General features: G+C 38.0%; 2 protein-coding genes across 2 annotated transcripts; one reads left to right on the top strand and one right to left on the bottom strand.

Moving 5' to 3' along the window:
* Positions 1–5,247: 5,247 nt before the first annotated feature.
* On the top strand, positions 5,248–7,927 carry LOC149118358 (uncharacterized). Its single transcript, XM_089294878.1, has 3 exons — positions 5,248–5,346; positions 6,945–7,100; positions 7,544–7,927. The coding sequence occupies exons 1-3, from the start codon at positions 5,274–5,276 to the stop codon at positions 7,789–7,791; spliced, it is 477 nt and encodes a 158-aa protein (XP_089151004.1). The 5' UTR covers positions 5,248–5,273; the 3' UTR covers positions 7,792–7,927.
* A 966-nt stretch (positions 7,928–8,893) lies between these two features.
* Positions 8,894–17,241, bottom strand: LOC110048590 (vesicular glutamate transporter 2-like). Its single transcript, XM_020754359.2, has 10 exons — positions 16,721–17,241; positions 15,584–15,617; positions 14,854–15,053; positions 13,884–13,971; positions 13,286–13,381; positions 12,815–12,936; positions 12,348–12,500; positions 11,419–11,548; positions 10,473–10,711; positions 8,894–9,738 (listed from the first exon to the last, which is right to left on the bottom strand). Exons 1-10 carry the CDS (start codon positions 17,078–17,080, stop codon positions 9,571–9,573), a joined length of 1,590 nt encoding a protein of 529 aa, XP_020610018.2. The 5' UTR covers positions 17,081–17,241; the 3' UTR covers positions 8,894–9,570.
* Between the last annotated feature and the right edge of the window lie 1,579 nt (positions 17,242–18,820).

The raw sequence follows: 18,820 nt of genomic DNA, 5'->3' as shown, positions 1-18,820 counted from the left end.
TATTATATTTGAAAAACACTCTACATTTTGAAAACAAGAACACGGTATTGAGATTAATTTATCATAGAATGGTTGTTATGTGAAAGGTGCTTAACTGGGAAACTTTAGCCTAACAGGTTCTTGAAGGAACTAAGTCACGGTATTTTGAGTTATTTTGGCCACATACAAAATTACCTTTAAATGGCAAGAAACCTGAAAATAACAGTTTAATAATATAGAAAAACACCAAAGAGATAATGATAGACCATAAAGGAACAAGGATGGTTGAGGATGGAGAAGATTGACACGGATTACAAACGACAAATTTGAAAACTTGAGGCTAAACTTTTCAATATGCACAAACCGTGACCGAGCTCCTTTTAAGTTTTAGGTTCTTATACGCAGGTTTTTACTGTAATCCAAAAATCCTACGTACAGAGGCATTATGCCATTGAATTAATTAGGAAAACCAAAATAGGACCTACTGTCCTGGCCTACCCTGCATGTCCGCTGAAAGGGAACACGCCAGCCGAGTTTATTATAAATAACGTTGAATTGATATAATAAAAATCCCTCTCCCGTAAGGTAATAACTGATTTTAAAGAAAGCGGCGTTTTCCGAATTTTTTTACTTTACATACTCGACGCATTGTTGGATGTGAATAAAATCTATCTTGTATGGGTCGAAATCTACTTATCCTTGAATATCGTTCTTCCTCTTATCTACTGTTAAAGGACATTCTATTTTTCAATATTGTAACTGGGCGCTATCGTATACGTAAGACTCGGTAACACGCATTAGAATATTACACTGGACAGTTAAATGGATAGAAACAAAAATGCAAGATCAGTTGACGATAAGAACGTGGTAATAAAACGGCCATTAACCGTTTCCGATCGGTCGTAACTCCGTCTCGATGAACGCTAACATGGTGCACGTACGCTTTGGTAGAGAAACTGCCAAAGAATGTTCGCCTTACATAACAGGCACACAAAGGCTGGCTCTTGTATTTCCACGCTCCAAACTTCAAAGCATATAAATCAAGCTTCTGGCGAAAATGAGTAAATTGCAAATATTACTATCCACTTATTAACTCGCTTTGATGCCTCCGGTAGAGCACACACTTAACTTGAATTAACAGAACTTAACTTAAAAATAAATTGTTTTCCTCAAAACTGCGGCCAAGCTTTCTTTCCATCGATTACCACACATTATTGCTAATGTAACTTCTGACAGCATATCCGGACAATTATATAAGTCTTGTAAGGAGAGACTAAGCATTGCTGAGACAAAAAAAAAATCAAATTTGATGGAAGCGCGTAAAAATTGACTGAAACAAAAAGAGAACTTTGAGCTGTCGTCAGCTCTCTTCGCCTCTTGTTTTCGTTTGATCAAGCTTTACCGCCTGTATTGTGTTCATAACTGATAAAAAGATCTAAAACAGAAACCTTAGGGTCTTTTCATCGCATATACAGTGGCACCGTGCTGAACCGAAATTAATTGCATCTCGCTTAGTGTCATTTTCTTTCAAGAAGACAGGAACTTAGTCTCGCTATATAACAAACAGCCTTAAGCTAATGGTAACAGATTCAGATTGAGAGGAAGATAAATATCTTAACTTGCATATTAATTCAAGTTAAAAGGACACGAAAAGGATGTTTGTTTTTTCTCTCTCTTTTCAACAGAAAGTGGAACACAGGCAGCGTTTGAACAAAACATTCATCAGCAAAGTCACGATCTTGGTTTTTTTTTTTTTTTTCACTTATATATACTGACTGAAACAACAAAAAAAAGATATTCAACATTTAAGATACAGAATTTCACTGAGAATGCCTACCTTCACATTTCACGTCTAAAGCTATCGTAAAAAAGAAAACGCAGACAAAAAAGAATGTGGTGTGTCCTTGAGCATCCCTCAGGCCTGTTGTTAGACGCATCGCCGATCATTCGATAGGACTGAAATGTCAAAACCGAGCTTCCAATGTTGACTCTGGCTTTTCATTAATTCATTCAACAAACCAGGAAGAAAGTCGTCTGTAAGGCGGAGTTGCTAATCATCGGCTAATGATATCACTCACGTATTTCGTCAATGACTTAAACAATTTGGGCTATATAGGATTTCCTCCAATTAAAACGTTGCTATTTTTCTCAGAAAATATTCTGATCAATATCCTGCAAAAAAGCACTGTGAATTCACTAAATATTCAAGTATAAGACGACGGGAAAGACAAGCTCGATTTTTGAGTTTGAGCGGAAAATTTTCTCTCGGGATGAAAACTGATTGCTACGTGCTAGCCTGCTTTTGTATCGGAACAGATCTGTCGTATTCAATTTAGCCGGATGCAGAGGAAGACCTATTCATAAAGCGAATTTATCATCTTAACTAAAACACCAATGCGAGAAAATTAGCAATCCTACACTTTTTTAATGCAATTTCTGCAATGCATAGAAGATTCCACGGTCAACTGAAGCTGAAGTACGAGACAAAACCAGGGGGAATCGATGCTATAAATATAACCATAAGATCTAATATTTCCTTGAAAATAGAGGTTTTGAAATAAAGCAAAGTAAACTGAAGATAGCTACAATAGATACCTGCTTTTAACAAGACAACACTGTTGTTTGCTCATAATTAAAATCATGAAATCGCGAGGGATGTAGACTTTGATAGGATGTAGTACCGTTCAAAATATCCGTCATTTGCCTTCAGGGGCAGGTCAGAAAGACCTCAAGAAACGTCGTTATTATTTATTTCAATCACTTTAGAGAAAATTGAAAACAATTTCTATGGTGTGTCAGTATGATACGACAAACCCTACACATAATGTTTCTATTGTTTTCTTTCAGGGGGAGACTCTCATGTTAATGGAGCGGGGATACTCCTCGAAACATTTGAATTAAGCCAGTTAGGGAGGCCAATACAGGCGTGGCTAAAGCTGAGTCAAATATTTCGAAACTTTCATCTTTCTCGAGCACACCAGTTAGATTTTCTGTTGAATTGATTGCGGTGATGAGCTGATCAAAGTTGAAAGGGATCGTCACTCGGTCAAAATCCGATCACGGTGTTTTTGTTATATTTATATATAATGGAAATTCTCAATCTTACAATTTACGCTGTCTCGCGCTAGTACTGAATACGGAGCTTGGCCACTCGAGTGATTGGCCGGGGATTTCGTATGACTGTATAACTTTGCACGATGCAAATGCGATGTATTTGAAAGCTGACCAGAAAAAAAATGTCATATTTTCAAACTGAAATAGATCAAATACGGCCTTAAATCTACACCTAACAGTCTATAATCTTAAATGTTTAACCTTTACCTTACCTTTACCTTTCTTGTGTTTTCCTTTATACATGGACAGGGAGCTCGGAAAGAAGAAAAAGAAAAACACTTGTAGCAGCATCCACAGTGATCTCATTAGCGCCAAATTTGAAGTTACTGCAAAAAATATTGAAGTCAAGTTATCAAATCAATTTCTGCAGTCGTCATCCCACTGAAAGTAGTGGAATATGCATAAGAATCAAATCTAATAACGATTGCTATCCGAGACAAACAGTGGGACTCTATTGATGTTTGCAATCAGGCGCAATTAGACAAATCACTGGTGCGTATTTTTATTTGTGGCCATCTGCCAAACGCGGTCTAACTAACAAACATTGAAGGCCAGATTTGGGAGAGAAAAGCTTTTACTTTGATTTATTTGGAGAAAAGAAAGGTTCATGGCAACTATAGCAGTCTTGAATGAAAATATAGCAAGTACTTAGTTGTTACTACGGCTGTACGATAGGTATCAATTATAACCGCCCTCAGTGATTGCCGTTTAGAATATTAAAACTGATAGCCACCGTCTCTTTATAAACATTTTTATCCAATTATCTACCAAACTAAGGTACAGCATTTAAAGCGCACCATCGGAGTTTTCATCAGGCAATTAAAGAGCACTTTAAGGTTATTTTACTTACCGCTAAATTCAGTAATAAAAATAAAAGTCAGATCGAGAATACGGGACATAGCCTAGAACCTAATTCATACGAGCATTCAAGGTCAATATGTAAGCATTATTTTCATTGGAGCATTGACACTATTTGTTTATACTTAATTTCCAACGGATTTTGTTGGAAGGCAAGTTTGAACAGCGTAAATCACGCTTGAATTGCTAAAAAAAAGTTTTGATCTCACTACGTGATAGACAAAATAAAACCCAGACACCTTATTGTAGTGAGAGTTAGCTAAGGTGTGACAGCTATCACACGGACAGGATTTGAATAAAGGAATCTCTATTCATTCACAAAAGTGACAAATAGGACCCAGGATTTTAGCCAAAATTTTCCTCAGTGTTTGATGCGAAGACACATGTGGTGTCTTTAATTGCTCTCAAATTAACATTCCCTGCAAGAATCTTGGAGGTGACCTATAAACATTTGTATATTTTTAGCTTGGTTGGCAGACCACTGGGGGAAGTCAACAAAGTGAAGCGGATGAATAATTCTGTTTGCACAACAACCACCATTACTACATTATTCACCATTTCTACACCATTGTTTAATCATACAAGATCATTATATTTATTTACAATTAAATTCCAACTTTTTCGGCAAATTTCCTAACATTTAGTCTACTTCTTGATGGTCGACGTAAAACAACAGACCTTGTCTTTTTAATTTTTTGAGCGTTTTTTCATGAGAGGCCTATCCCATCGATTAGGCGAAAGCATACTCTGTATACTAAAGTACTCAAGAAAATTGTAGAGGAACCACCAGTACAAATAAAAGTTTATTTCTCATAAACTTAGATACAAAGAATGTTTTAAAACACAAATGTGGCGTGGATATATCAAGAATGAAGTTTAAGCTAAGAAATTTCCCTTACTGATGCGGAGTTACATGTAGTCAGAGCGATTGTACGCGTTTTTAGATTAGTCGCAACGTTAATTTAATTAACGTAACAGTTGCCACATAAATCTTTGAAGTACTTCTGAGTTTATGCACAAGTTTAAATCTAAGCACTAGATGTAGAACAGATCATAAACGATAACTGCTATTAAGTTTAGAATATTCTAGGCATCGGAGATTTTTTCCTATTCACGAATAAAGAGACTGTTGATCCGCGAACAATGAGAGATCCACCTTCAGTCACACGTTTGGAAGCAATTAATTAACAGTCGAGATAAAATAATAAGCGTATTGACAGGAAAGGAAAGTACTGATGATTTCCTTGGATATTAGTGCGGAAGAGAACAAAGATAAACCCACACTTACATTTTTTTTTTTAAATGTTGACAATAGATACACAATGCTTGTCCTTTGTGCAGGAGCTTTTTATATATTCCTCTGGAGTGTGCTAGCTGATATTCCTCCGTGTTATGGTGAGTTCACTGGATCTGCCTTATTAATATTTAAGCTCTTTTTAAAATTTAAGCCTTTTTTTTGTACTTCGCAACATAAACCATATCCATACGATATGCAGTATGTTCTAAATCGTTTCTTTGAAGATAAAATTTATGTTTACGATAATTATCTGCTCAAGACCGAATGCTAAACAATGGACTTATTTTAGCGTAGGTTGGGAAGCCGGCTCGTCTTCGCGGGATTTAAAATTCGTGGAAAAATGAAGAAAGCTAAAATTGTCAAGTGAAAAGTTAAAAACGTCTTGTGCGTCGTTTTGAGTTTTTAAGCCTCGCGGATCGTTTAAGGACGTTAAAAGCTAAATTATATCAGAAGAAGTGAACCAAGGAACTCGAAAAAGAACTCCCGCGAAAAAAGGAACGTTTAAATTTCCATGTCGTTTACGGAAGGTAACACAGAATTTCAAACCTTTCATTACATCTGTATGAACACCTGTTGTTAAATATCTATGATCTTCTGCTAACACAATGACAATGTGCGTAATTATGGGCTATTTTTTCCTTGTTTGATTTCAATACTCAACATTGTTTCTGATCACAAAACTGTTTGCGTGTGAGGTTAAAAACGAAGAAGGCGCCGAGCACAATGCAATTCTCTAACAGAAACATTGACAACCAATTCAAATATTGAATAGTTTTCTGTCAACTGCTGTAAAATTATTATCGAAATTTTTGTTATTCGCCTTGCTTCTTTTGCTAAAGCAACGTTTACCTCCCCCGTGGGGGAGGACTCCCATATAAAAAAGACGGGGGTGCTCGTCGAAAATGTTGAAAAGAACCCCTAAGAGGTACCGAGATCCGGTATTTTGGGCGAAGCTTGAAGTGTTTTTCACCCCTTAGAGGTACCAATTTTAAAACAACACACTGTCTCCTGTCATATTTTTTTCGGCTTGAAGAAGTTCCCGCTGTGGACCTTTTGAAGCTGAACACCCTAACACGTACCAAAACCGCTTTTTTAACCCTTAAATGGTACGACGAGCACTCTGTCCTTTTTATATGGGTGGTCCCACCTCCTCCCCCCCCCCCCCCTCCGGGAGTTTACGTTCATGGTAAAAAAAAGGGGGGATAGGGCAATTGTGGAATGCTCTTCCTCTGGAAACGCCATCTTTTGATATTCCCTGGACAATTAAAACGCAAATTTAAGACTTATCTTTTGACGTTGGCTTTCTTAGTGAATTAGTGTCATTTGCTAATATATTTTATTTAAATTGATTTGTTTTATCTTAAGATATTATTGAATTGTAATTTCTTTCAACCTTCGGATGCCATCTGTTACCTCAAAAGGTTTTGATTGAGTTTTAAACGTATTGTAATTTAATTTTGCTATAATCTGATGGTAATTTCTTTTTTATTTTTAATTTCAAATTATTATTATTATTATTATTATTATTATTATTGTTATTGTTATTATTATTATTTATACTGTTTATAAAAAAGTTTGAGTGCCTCGACTTTCAAATTAGAGCCGCGCCATATACGCATTTTTTTTTAGCTAAACAAAGAAGTGAAAACTCCGCTATTGACTTTAAATTGATTTTGGCATTATCATTGATTACTAGAGACAGAATGGGGTTCATGGAGCGCATGCTCAGTCACTTGCAGCCGCGGGATAAGACACCGCAAGAAACAATGTAAATATTCAGGCGACGTTCCGCCAGACGATAGGCAAGAAACAGAAAAAGAGAGCTGTGACGCTGGATATGTTTGCCACCAAGGTATCTGGAATTGAGCAAAGTCTGAGCTTCTACATACGCCGCCTTTCTTACCAAAGAGGAAGACTGAAAAAAACACTGCAATTTCGTAGGTGTAATTCAGAAGCATTGCCTCCATAGACTCTTATGAAAGTTGTCGTGACCTTCAAACTATTTTCTACCACCTCTAGTAATTAATGATACTTTAAGGTCTTGTAGGAACTTGGGAATGCATGAGCAGTAAATAAATGTGTTCTGTCAGGGTTCCTATTTGTTTAAGGCTGTCCACAAGTCGCTCGAAACTTTTCCAAACAATGTTCAAGAAAACCCAGGAAGTGTTTTTTTTTTTTTGGTTTTTTTGTTTGTTTGTTTGTTGTTGTGTTTTTTTTCGAAGTTGCTCTCTGAGGATAAATGGCATTTTTATTGTTATTTTATTGCTTTAGCATTATTTTTTATTATCTCTGCAGACGTCACTGCCCGCTCTCCTCTGGCCCAGGGTCACGCTAACGCCAATTTGCGTGATCACGTATTCAAGACTGTGACTGTGTATGATGTGACAGAATGCGGGCTGCTGTGCTCACGCGACCTGCGTTGCAAGTCTTTTAATATGTGCAATGATAAGGACAGAATTCTCTGTGAGTTAAACAGCGCCACGAATGAGGACTCAGGGAAGGATTTTCATTGGACGATATATATTCGACACGTAACTTATTAGCCCAAACTAGAATCAACCTACTGTTGAGTAATGGATCTGTTTGTCGGTGGTGTTTTGCGGATTTCCTATGTTAAGCAATAAATTGTACAACAGTATGATTAGATATATCTTAATTAATATCACGATTATCCCTTAACGACTGTATTTTTAAAGTTATACGCCTTCTAATTTTGCGCAGGGAGCACTTCAGCAGGTAAATATAACAATAGACACTGCCGCCTTTTAGCGTGGTCTCAAGAACTATGCTGATCGACTGACGAGCTGAAGAAAACAGATTCAATAGGCTCGGTTACCAGCCGCTGTTTGGGAAAGGAGCCCGCGCTCCTCCGCGGACTCGAGAGAGCAGCGGATATCGAGCCAAAAGGTTCACGCGCATTTTAGTTAAGAACTAATAGAATTCAACGAAATTCGATGAACCGTAAGTGGAATTATTTCCTAATGTCACGAGCACACTGGCATATGATTACCCATTAATCAATGCAAAAAAAGTAAAATTTTACGCATTCTTGCCAGGCGACTCGATCGATAACTGTAAACTGATCTCACCTTTCGAACATCCTGTTCGGTTTTGAAGGATTGCTTTGTCTTTTCCATTTTCCAGACTTTACTTGGACACAAATTGGACCAAAATAGATAGTTTAGTTTAGTTGTTCACTTTCTCACTTGTTTTACCCGATTCATGTTGCTTTCAGACGTCATACTGCATATTTGGAAGTGAGGGGCTTGGGGACAAATGTGTAACTCAATTCCATTCTTCTGTAAGAAAAACAGATGGCGACTGGTACATTTATCCGCATGAAAACCTTCACAACGATCATAAAAACGTATAGAAAAGTTCTAACATCGTCAAATTGAGGGTAAACGATGTAGTTAGTATAGGGACAGGTATTACGAAATATGGTTTTCCTTGTGCCTAATGGACTGTGTTAGGTTCGCATGGTATTATGGTAAGATGTACAGCCGTCATCTTTTTCTCCTACGGAGGATTCCACGCCCAAATAAGGGAGTATTTTGTAATTCGTTTAAATACATATACAAGCTGGTGAGCATGAGTTCTGGTGATATTTAAACAGGTTATAACGGGGAAAGAAGAAAACCGTAGTGTCGAGCAGTGACTTTTTATAGGTTCTGGCTACTGATATTTCATGCTGGTTCCCGATTGATTCTTCACCGAGAGCAAACACTCACGGAAGTACTCCGTTTAATTTGGCTTTTAATAGTTGTAAAGCCCGACAGATTGCTGTCGACATTTGCTCTAATAGCGTGCCTTGCTCATCAAGAGAGCTTATTTCGGGCTGGTACGAGTGTCAGTCACTGATGGTGTGTCAGCTGGATACTCATCGTATTTGTACTAAAATTTTTTTTTAATTTGTAAGTAAAGTACAGTTGACACCTCTCCTTAGCAAACTCTGAGTTGTAGCCTGGCTTCAAACTTCTCATAAATAAATATCTGACACACATTTCCACCCCAGGAGGCTCCAGTTTTGAGATGTTCCGACTGTAAAATGTAAAGGAGAGACTTTGATTCGTTGAATTCTTCCTGTCTGATCCATAAGGACATGTTTTATGTATAATTTAACATTAAATTTATTTTTGACTACTTGGTTATAAATCGTGTCCTATCCGTTCGCATTGTTTTCCATATTATTTCATTAAAATTATGTACACCAAGTAAATAAGTCCTTGAATGGGTCTCTTCTGAACGAATGTTATCTTTTTTGAATCACAGTACAAGTTGTTGTATACGTCACTAGAAAAGCTTGGTGAATTTCATTATTGTCAACTTTGTTCTTCCATGGTCACTTCTTCTCTCTCGCCGTTGTTTTTACTTGAGCCACCGTTTGCCCAAGGCTGTTGTTCAGCGGACATCAGCAAGCAAAAGAGAAGCATTCCCACCACATAGATAACAAATGTTACCCAGAATACCGTGCGCCACTCTTCAGCTTCCTAAAAAGAAGGAAATCAGTTATTAGCTGCCTTTGTATTGCGCAGACTAAACTAGAACTACAATGAAGAAATTGAAAGAGAAGATAATAGAGGCTAGAAAGCATAGATTACCGGTCAGTGTACTGAACGCAGACTGCGGACTGCAGACCTGGGAAAAATGCAGACTGAAGACAAGGGGTAAAATTCAGCCTTCAGACTATAAAGTCTGCAGTTCGCGTTTTACGCTGACCGCATAGATGATTCATCGAAGGAAATTTAACTAAAAATAAAAGTGTACAATTCATCGGTCTGGCTGGAATTCATCGGAGTTCTCCGTCAACCTTAGTAATCTCAAATTTCATTCTATGAAACTATGAAAAACATCCAAAATTGTTGTTCTACAGATAGGCCTTGTGTTCAGGTTTGGTGCATGACTTTCTTTGGCTTAAACTGGCAACAAAATCAAAAAGTATATCACGCTGCGATTGGTGGATACTATGGGTCCTGTGAGCCCGCAGCTTCGGGCCAGCAGCTTCTCTTTCCCTGGATTGAGAGATGTTCATAAAAACTTAACTTTATCCGATTAACCTCGGATTTTTGGTTTTTGTAATGTAGGATAATGATCGATTTATTGCTGCGCGCCCTCCGAGTTTGGTCAGAAGCAGTAGCCAGAAGACATTGCAAACAAACACTTAAAGCATCCACATGGAATTGGGCACGCATGCTGACCGCAAGTGCATTTGCTTTAAACCCACCTTATTAACAGTGATATATCCAACCATCATAGGACTAAGAAATCCAGTTATTGTTCCCACAGTGTTAGTCAGACCCATAATTACGCACGCGTACCGCGGCGCAATATCCAACATATTAACATTATACCCAGAATGCATCAGTCCTGAGGCTGCTACTCCGATGCACATGCAAGTGACCGCTACTGTTGCAGTCCTGGCGTAACCTGCAGCGAGGATAAATGTTCCAGCTCCCATTGCGCCTGGTGAAGGGAACAGCAATTAAAGAGTACAGTAAGTGGGCAAGTAATCTCACCAGGTATCTTGCAAGGTAAGAATATTTTATAGCGTCGCGCAAAATTGCTTAAAATAGATTACATCAGCAGAGACCCCCACATGACTCAGACAGGAATTACAGCATGGTAGAGGGTCTTGTATGCGCGCGTTGTATTCTAAACCAGGAAAGTAGGCGAAAAAAAAAACGGCGGCCTGGTTTTTTGATGAGCTTAAATAATATTACAAAGTAAACACTGCTGCTGTATCTTTGAAACAGATTCAAGATATCCATAAAAAACCCAAATGCCACAAATCGCACGAGGACTTACAAAGCCGCAATGACAGTCTGACAGATCCCCAAACCCTCAGGAATATTGGAAGTCAAGAAATTTTAGCACGCCTTGAAAATCAATTTGTTTTGACATTTGCAATAAAAATTTCAATGAATAATTATAATGAAAACAGGATGTACGTATTTGCAGTTTAGATTACACAACCTTATTGCTATTATTATCTTCTAGTGAAAAATCTTAAAACAAGACACTTTCATGTTGCCTTTCTTTGATATTTCTAAGTCTTTCTTACCAAGAAAGAATAGCGGGGCTCTGTTCTGTGTAACCGAAAGCATATTTTTAATCATTATGTTTTTATTAAAAATATAAAATGAAATATCAGCGAAAAAACAGTTATTTACCGACAGCGAAGTATAATCTTCTAACTGATTTGGTACTTAGTCCTCTTCTTCGTAAAAGATCGGCCGTGATGCCACCAAAGGGACCTGAGAGAGACTTCACTAAGAAAGGTGTGGCCGCAAGAAATCCCATCTGTGGAGTCATAATTCAGAGGTCACTAAGCGTATGTTCTACAGACAAATTTTAAGGGCGCCTTTGGTTAAAAACGTTTAGAGTAATCGTTAATACTCCAACTAATACTACCAACCCGATCTTAAGTTCAAGTTTATGTACAACCCAAAGGAAGATAAATTATCTGACTGAGAATAAACCTGTGTGTCTGCCCTAATTAAGGACAGAAACAAAAGTGAAAAATAGTTTTTGAAAACATGAGGCACTTTGCCTCCAATGCATCTGAGTACATGTTTCTTGCGCTTATTTTCTAACGTCTCCTAAGCAAGATATTTTAATGCATCATCACTGCTATGATGTCTTACAATCAATGGCGCAGCCCTCCTATGCAACCTTTCTATGACATTAGACTTAACTTGCCCGCAGGGGTTCCACACTCTGTCACAGCGGTCAAGTGCCGGTGAAATAAATGACTTTTGAACCATATTTGAAGTATTTATGGTGACATTGCACTTTATCCTACTCAACCTACTCAACCTTACCCAAAACATACTTCGCATGGGCATTCCAAGAAAGGGCTTCGTCCAAGACAACACGTAGATACTTAAATTCTGACACGCGCTCAATCAAATTTCGCGAGGCATAGATGGAGAAGTTTGTTCAAGAGCTCAGTCTACTTGCTGAGCATCGTTGACCATGTTGACGTAAAATCAATTTCTTAACTCTATGGAAACCAGCAAGCAGCTGATAATACGCTTAAAGAATTAAACATTTTTACAGTAGTAATATTTGTATATTAATAGCAAGACATTATGCTCACTGTCTGTATATCGAAGTGCAGAATATCAAGAAGAAACATTGGAAGACAGATGAGAATGGTGTAAAGGCCCCAGTCCGAGGCCAGGTTACCAAACATTATTCCCCACACGGGTACGGACGTTAGGATTGACTTCCATGGTATTGGTGCATCTTCCTAAAATGGCAATAGAAAGGTTCACGATTGACTAATTGAAGTAATGCTTCCTGTAGAAAATAATATATTTGTCTGGGTGGAACTGGTTCCTTAGTAAAGCCTGGCCATGAAAATGAATTCCCTGCCCGAGTCCATGCGAAACTTTTAAAACCAATTTTAGATCGTACAAAACAATCGAGCAAGTTGGTCCAAAGAGTCATTGTGTGACGGGCTGCTATTTTAACCACTGAGTCATTCAACACGGTCGAGTGGAGGCTATACCTCTTCCAAGCATTGGAAAATGACTCTTTTGAATACTAGTTTAAAGGTCTTACATTTCCTCTTTCAAAGCTATTTTCGATGTAATGTTTCTCCTCCTCTGATATGGTGGGATGGTCGGAAGGTGATTCATGAACAATCAGTTGCCAGGCAACAAACCACAATATACCAGCAGCACCTACAAAAAAAAGCAACAACAGCATAGTTTTCTGTATTTATCTGTTTATTAATTCATTCAGTCGTTTATTTATTTTATGAACGACTGACTGACTGACCTAACGACCGACCCATCCATCCGTTTACCAACTGGCTGACCGATGAACATACTGACTCGCTAACCGTGTCTAAGTGAATTACTAACAGTGACATACCGACAGATGGATTGATGATGGGTTGACCTTTCATTTTCAATGGTGTGGCAGCTTTACTGTTATTCTCCAAGGCTTTGTGATAGGCTTACATCCCGGCCCATGGGACTAAGGATTGTTGTGTAATTTCAAAATGTAACTTGGGCAACACTTACTCACCAAAGCAGTAAAAAACTGAGGCCCAGCCTCCATCAAAGCCGTACTTTGTTAAAAGTCCTGATAATGGCATAGTTATGATAGTACCCACGTGACAGCCTTTTCAGGAAAAAAAAGCAACTTTCAATTAGTCAAGTACCAATTGAAGGTTTTCACATGACGTCACGGCAGCCATATTGGTGTGCAAAAACAATGAAGCGGCGGTCATGTTGGTGTACCAAAGTTGAACTATTTTCTTATGTAAACACTTTCGTTTGTTCCACTAAATTTTCATGGCTGCTGGCCACGTGAGTTAAAACGCTCTATAGTATATCGAAGAACTCCTTCAAACTTGCTATGCTTTTAAAATATCGGTCAGATTTTCAACTCAGTTCTTGAAAGATCACTTTCATGTTGCTTCCTTGTTTATTGTTTACCATGCTCCCCTTAGCTAATTATTTTCATGCATAGAGGGGAAGGTATGGTGATGTTCAGGGTAAATATTTTCAACGAAGGACGATGGCTTTTTAGTTTTAAAATGGGAAAAATTGTTCATCGTTTATAAAATGGCTTTTGCCATGTTTATAAATTTCAGTATCTAACTTCGCCCCTGTGCACTAACCTGAAATCGCCATGGTAACTAAAGTTGTTCGCTCCAGTGGAGGAGCCCATTTACTCCAAATAGCATGATTACAAGGAAACACCGCGCCCTGTAACATGAAAGTTATATTCCACATTAAGTAGCCGCTGATCACAGTACAACATACATAACATACCGGACGAACGATCACGTTTCACTCTGGTGCGTTTTATAGACGAAAGAAAAAGCGTAATATTTGGACCTATTATAAATTAATTGCACCAAAAATTCAAGCTTCCTACGCTGTACAACACGAGGTCTTTCATTTTTCGTTAGGTAAGCAATCACTGGAGGTCAGGTACAATTCTCAGACTGAAACAAGAGCAAACAATTAACAAATAATCCACGAGCGTTGGTTATGAAACGGTACATAGCCAACGAAGCGCGTAGCTCCGTGTTGACTATAATCATCTCACATCCAACAAACGCGAGTGGAATAATTGTTTAATTCAAAACGCCCCCAAAATATAGAAAACTAGACTAAAATAAAATAAAAACTTCCCAAAAATTCACACGTACGCTTACCATAATAATTATTTGTGGAGCATGATATAATGGATCATAACCCATGATGGCTAAGCCAAAGAAAACTCTCGAATTGCATTTTCTAATGATCCAGTTTCTAATAAATTCTAGTTATGTGACGCTTTCGCGTGGTATACCATGGAATATCCCACGAGCCACTTGTATTTTATCGGTATACAAACGAGCCTTTAGGTGAGTGTCTGTAACAAGAAAATACCAGCAACAATTGGGATATTCCGTGACAAAATACGAGATAACTATCTTATACCATGCCATAGAATATACGGTGGCCAACACACTCGATGTTGACATGCGCGGGGAGCATGATGGGAAGGTTGGAGATAACTCGTACCGTCGAATGTACAACGGCTTTCCTGCATTCTGATTGGCTTTCTTATGGCATGGTATAAATGACCGTATTTCTCACCAGCATGAGCCCTTCTCCTGCTCTTACAGCAATCATTCCATACACACTGTATCGTGTGGCCACTGGAGTCAGAAGTGTCAACATGGAGGCTAAAAAGATGGCGTATCCAAATATTCTCGTGCCACCGAGCTTGAGAGCGAGGCAGCCACCAGGCAGCTGCAAGAAGGCATATCCATAATAGAACGAGCCCAGAACTATGCCTGTAAATTTACAGTTGTAAGTTAAGTTATGGCTGACTTTACAGTACGATCATTAGATGGGTTAAACGTTTTCCGCGCAAAGTCGCAACAGAGCTAGCTGAGAGGTATTAGAAATTCGCTAAAATATAAGTTACGAGATAACTAAATCGTTTGATAGAATGATTTTCAACTCAGTTTCAAAAGTAATCAGGCAATTACTTTCATTTTGGGTTTGGTTTTACCGCACTCAATTGAAAACTGTCCTATATTTAAATTGTAAATGATTGGTCCGTAGACAAAAACGTCGCGTGATTCCGAAGCTTGGTGTATAGAACTCAGTTATTTTGGGTTAAGTTTTTAAGATTTAACAACTTGTCAGAATTGAACATCTTTTTTATGCTTTATAGTTTTCTAATGATGTTTAACTAAGCATTCTTTCAGTGCCATGGAAAGTGATTCGTGTGCGTTTGGCTTAGTTTTAAGTCTTTGCCGCAAAATCGCTCTCATTAGCCGCCTGTTCAATTTTGTAGATTGAAGAGTGCTACAGTTACCTTGCAGTTTTGAATCCCAGTCAAATTCTGCTTCCTTAAAGAAAAATAAAACAGCAAAGTTAGTCATTTTCTCTTGTTATCACTCAGTAAATCAGTCATATTGTAAAAGTGGATTAATTTGAATTAGCTACCTCACGGTTTCGTCAAAAGTTTAGCCAAAATTTGTCACGTTCATCGTTTGCAATCCGTGTTAATCTTCTCCATACCTGTTTCTTCAGTTCTGGTTTATTATTATCTCTTTGGTGTTTTTCTATCTTAGTAAACTACTATTTTCAGGTTTCCTTCAGTTTGTCAAAGGTTATTTTGTACAAAGCAAAAATAACTCAAAATGCCGTGACTGAGCTTCTTTAATCCTTCGAAAATGTCTGTTCCCACAATTAATAATGGCAATACCGTACATTTTATCTCTGTACACTTACTCATAGCGATGGCTACTTTCCAAATACTAAAAGCCGGTCAATTCAGGAAAGAAATTAACCTTCTTTTAGTGAATAGTTATTTAAAATCGTACTGACAAGCGGTGAAAATTGTAATCTACAAATGACACGACCATATTTTTTTAGTATATTTTGAATTTTGAATCACACTAATCAAAATTATCGCTTCGCATTTTTGGCACATGTCCCGTTACAACACGATCCTTCTTGTGAATTTTATGGAACGCTTACTTAACCCAAAGACTTAATGAACGAGCAAAATCACTTTTTCACCGAGCAATTAAAGCTCGCACCCGTCATGTAGTATTAGGGAGAGAACAACTTGAACGTCGGTTACATCGAACATTATATGTTTTTTTTGCATACTGACAGAAGTCAGTTCCAGAGTGATTAGTGGGAGTGAGACCATTAGGTAATTTGCACTTAAAACAAGAGAATAAATCACATTTACATTAATTTTACTACCGCATTGTATCTTGCATCGTAAATAACACGCAAAAAAGAAACAAATATGAACTTTTGATCGAAGACCTGTTTTACGACCAAAAACAATGGGCAATACAGCGCATAAATCTTTCATTATCTTAAGAAAATATAAAGTCAAGTCAGATTAAAAGTAAAGTGTACTCCTTTGAATTTTTCCTTTACGATGTAGGTCTAGGAAAAAGAAAATACAGTTCATGTCCAATAGATACTTTACCCGTGTGATCGTGTATCCTTTCTGTTGTACAGTGTGATTATTGACCATGGCGCCTATAGCGACGTTCAAATTAACACGCAAAGCGTACATGTTCATAAAACCAAGAAAAGTCATTATCGCCAGAATATAACGCTTTGGAAAGCTAAATTCTGCAGCAGAAATTCTACTCCTTTTAGAATTCGTCGTTTGGGAGTCTATGCTTTGTTCTCCATCAACCTTCCTTTTACACTTTCTTTGATGCGTCGGACATTCACAGAACTGGCAGCATACAAGAAATCTTGACATAAAGCGGAAGCAAGCGTAGAGAGTGTTTAAAAACCGGGTTAGCCCCGACTCCAAGTTTCCCGGGGACTTTGCCATGACTGGAACGTGGCTCTATGACATACTTTTTGTTCTTAAGATGTTAAAATGTTACTCGGTTGACTTGTTGATCGTGTCGGGGCAGCCATGATGGGTAGTTCAAGGTGGCATATTTATCACTTGCCTGCTGGTGTTTGAAGACTACAACCTGCGGATCTGATTTTCGTTGCCAAGCACCCAGTTTTTTGTAAACAAAGAGTTCTCTTTCAAATTTGGCTACCTTTCTCAGTTGCAACACACTTTCATGAAGTTTTCAAATGGCAACCGAAAAACCGACGTTAGAAGAATTTTCTTTTGTCTACCACAGGCAATTCAGGGGAGCGTCGTTTTTAGCCGATTTAAAAATTGTAAACCGTTTACCAACAAACATGGACAATTTTGAGCAAGAGAATATATATGAAATGTTATTATATATGAACTGCCGGCAAAAGATATTCTACATGACAAATAATCTATAGTTAAGAACCCAACTTAGGCAGTGGCTTAGGCAGAATCTGAGTCAAAGTGGTGTCCTTCTCCATCTATTTAATACGGTTCTTCAAGTTCCTCTTTCACTAGTTTTGTTCAAATTTGCGATATCGTTTTCCTGTAAAGTTTCTTCATTAGCCGATTACCGCATACGATAAGATTAAAATTACTTTTCAAAACCTTCAGTGGTTAAGTAAAATGAAAAAAAGAAAAAGACTGAAGAAGAAAATATTCAAAGAATGCGAAAATGTGAATTAGAAACGCATGCATGGATTCGATAAGATGGATAAAACTCAGTGCGCTACTGAAATAAATTGTGACACCCCCATTTAGTATTTAACAATTATTCCACGAGATGAGAAGCTAGATAGCCAATAAAGCGCGTAGCCATAACATGAATGAAGATGTACGCTGCAAACCAAGACTTGGTATTAGCTGGAGTATCGCCGCTATGTTGCGCGACGTCGTCGTCGACGTTGGGCGCACGCGCCCTCAATCCATGCCGCTAGCCGTGTTGACCATGAAAAAAGAGTTGCATGGGTTTCTGTTTCTATGTATGCATGTGGTTCTGTTAGTATAGTTATGGTGCTCCGCTTGGCAGAAAAAAAAAAAGACAGTCTACTGTAGCCAGGAACTTCATCTCTTGATATTACAGTCCAATCTCTTTCACGGGTTGAAAAGAGGATGAAGTGTGAACAACGGCCAAGTTAGTCTAATGTGGCCGCCATCTTAAAACGAAGTGTAAATTTTCTGGTCTAATCACTTTTATGTAGTAGCCGGGTAGTTTTTGTGTGGATTTCAATATATAAAATTGTAACGTAAAACTTCATATCTCGATGGTAGAATCCCATCTCTTTAACCCCTTGAATACCAACTACACATATATGCGTAATTAATGGTCGTGCTCTTTGTACCACTTGTGACGTCATCAATTTAAATGTCATCAGATATTCTTGATAAGCAGATAGTAGTGCTAAGCTAGCCCTTTCCGCACAATGGTCAGGTTTAGATATCGACGACATTCCGACGTCGCAAATCGAAAAACAAGGTTATCAGTTTTGGTGCAAAAAGGTGGTAAAATGGTCCACAACGCCTATGATTGATCAAGGTCCATTTCTAGGCTTCGCCCGTAATTGACATCCAACTTTTCACTGCAGCCAGAAAAAACATACAATGCAAAAGGTAGCCAGTGTAAAAGGGCAGAGAAAAACAGAAAGGAAAGGGCCAACAAACGAAATTGAGAACGGTTAATGGCTTATGCGCATGCCCGTA

The sequence above is a fragment of the Orbicella faveolata genome, unplaced genomic scaffold (assembly GCF_042242905.1).
Source record: "Orbicella faveolata isolate gen_17 unplaced genomic scaffold, um_ofav_v1 contig_1, whole genome shotgun sequence".
NCBI classification, from domain to species: Eukaryota; Metazoa; Cnidaria; class Anthozoa; order Scleractinia; family Merulinidae; genus Orbicella; species Orbicella faveolata.
Note: the sequence above shows the minus strand (reverse complement) of the source record. Positions and strands in the feature narration are given on the sequence as shown.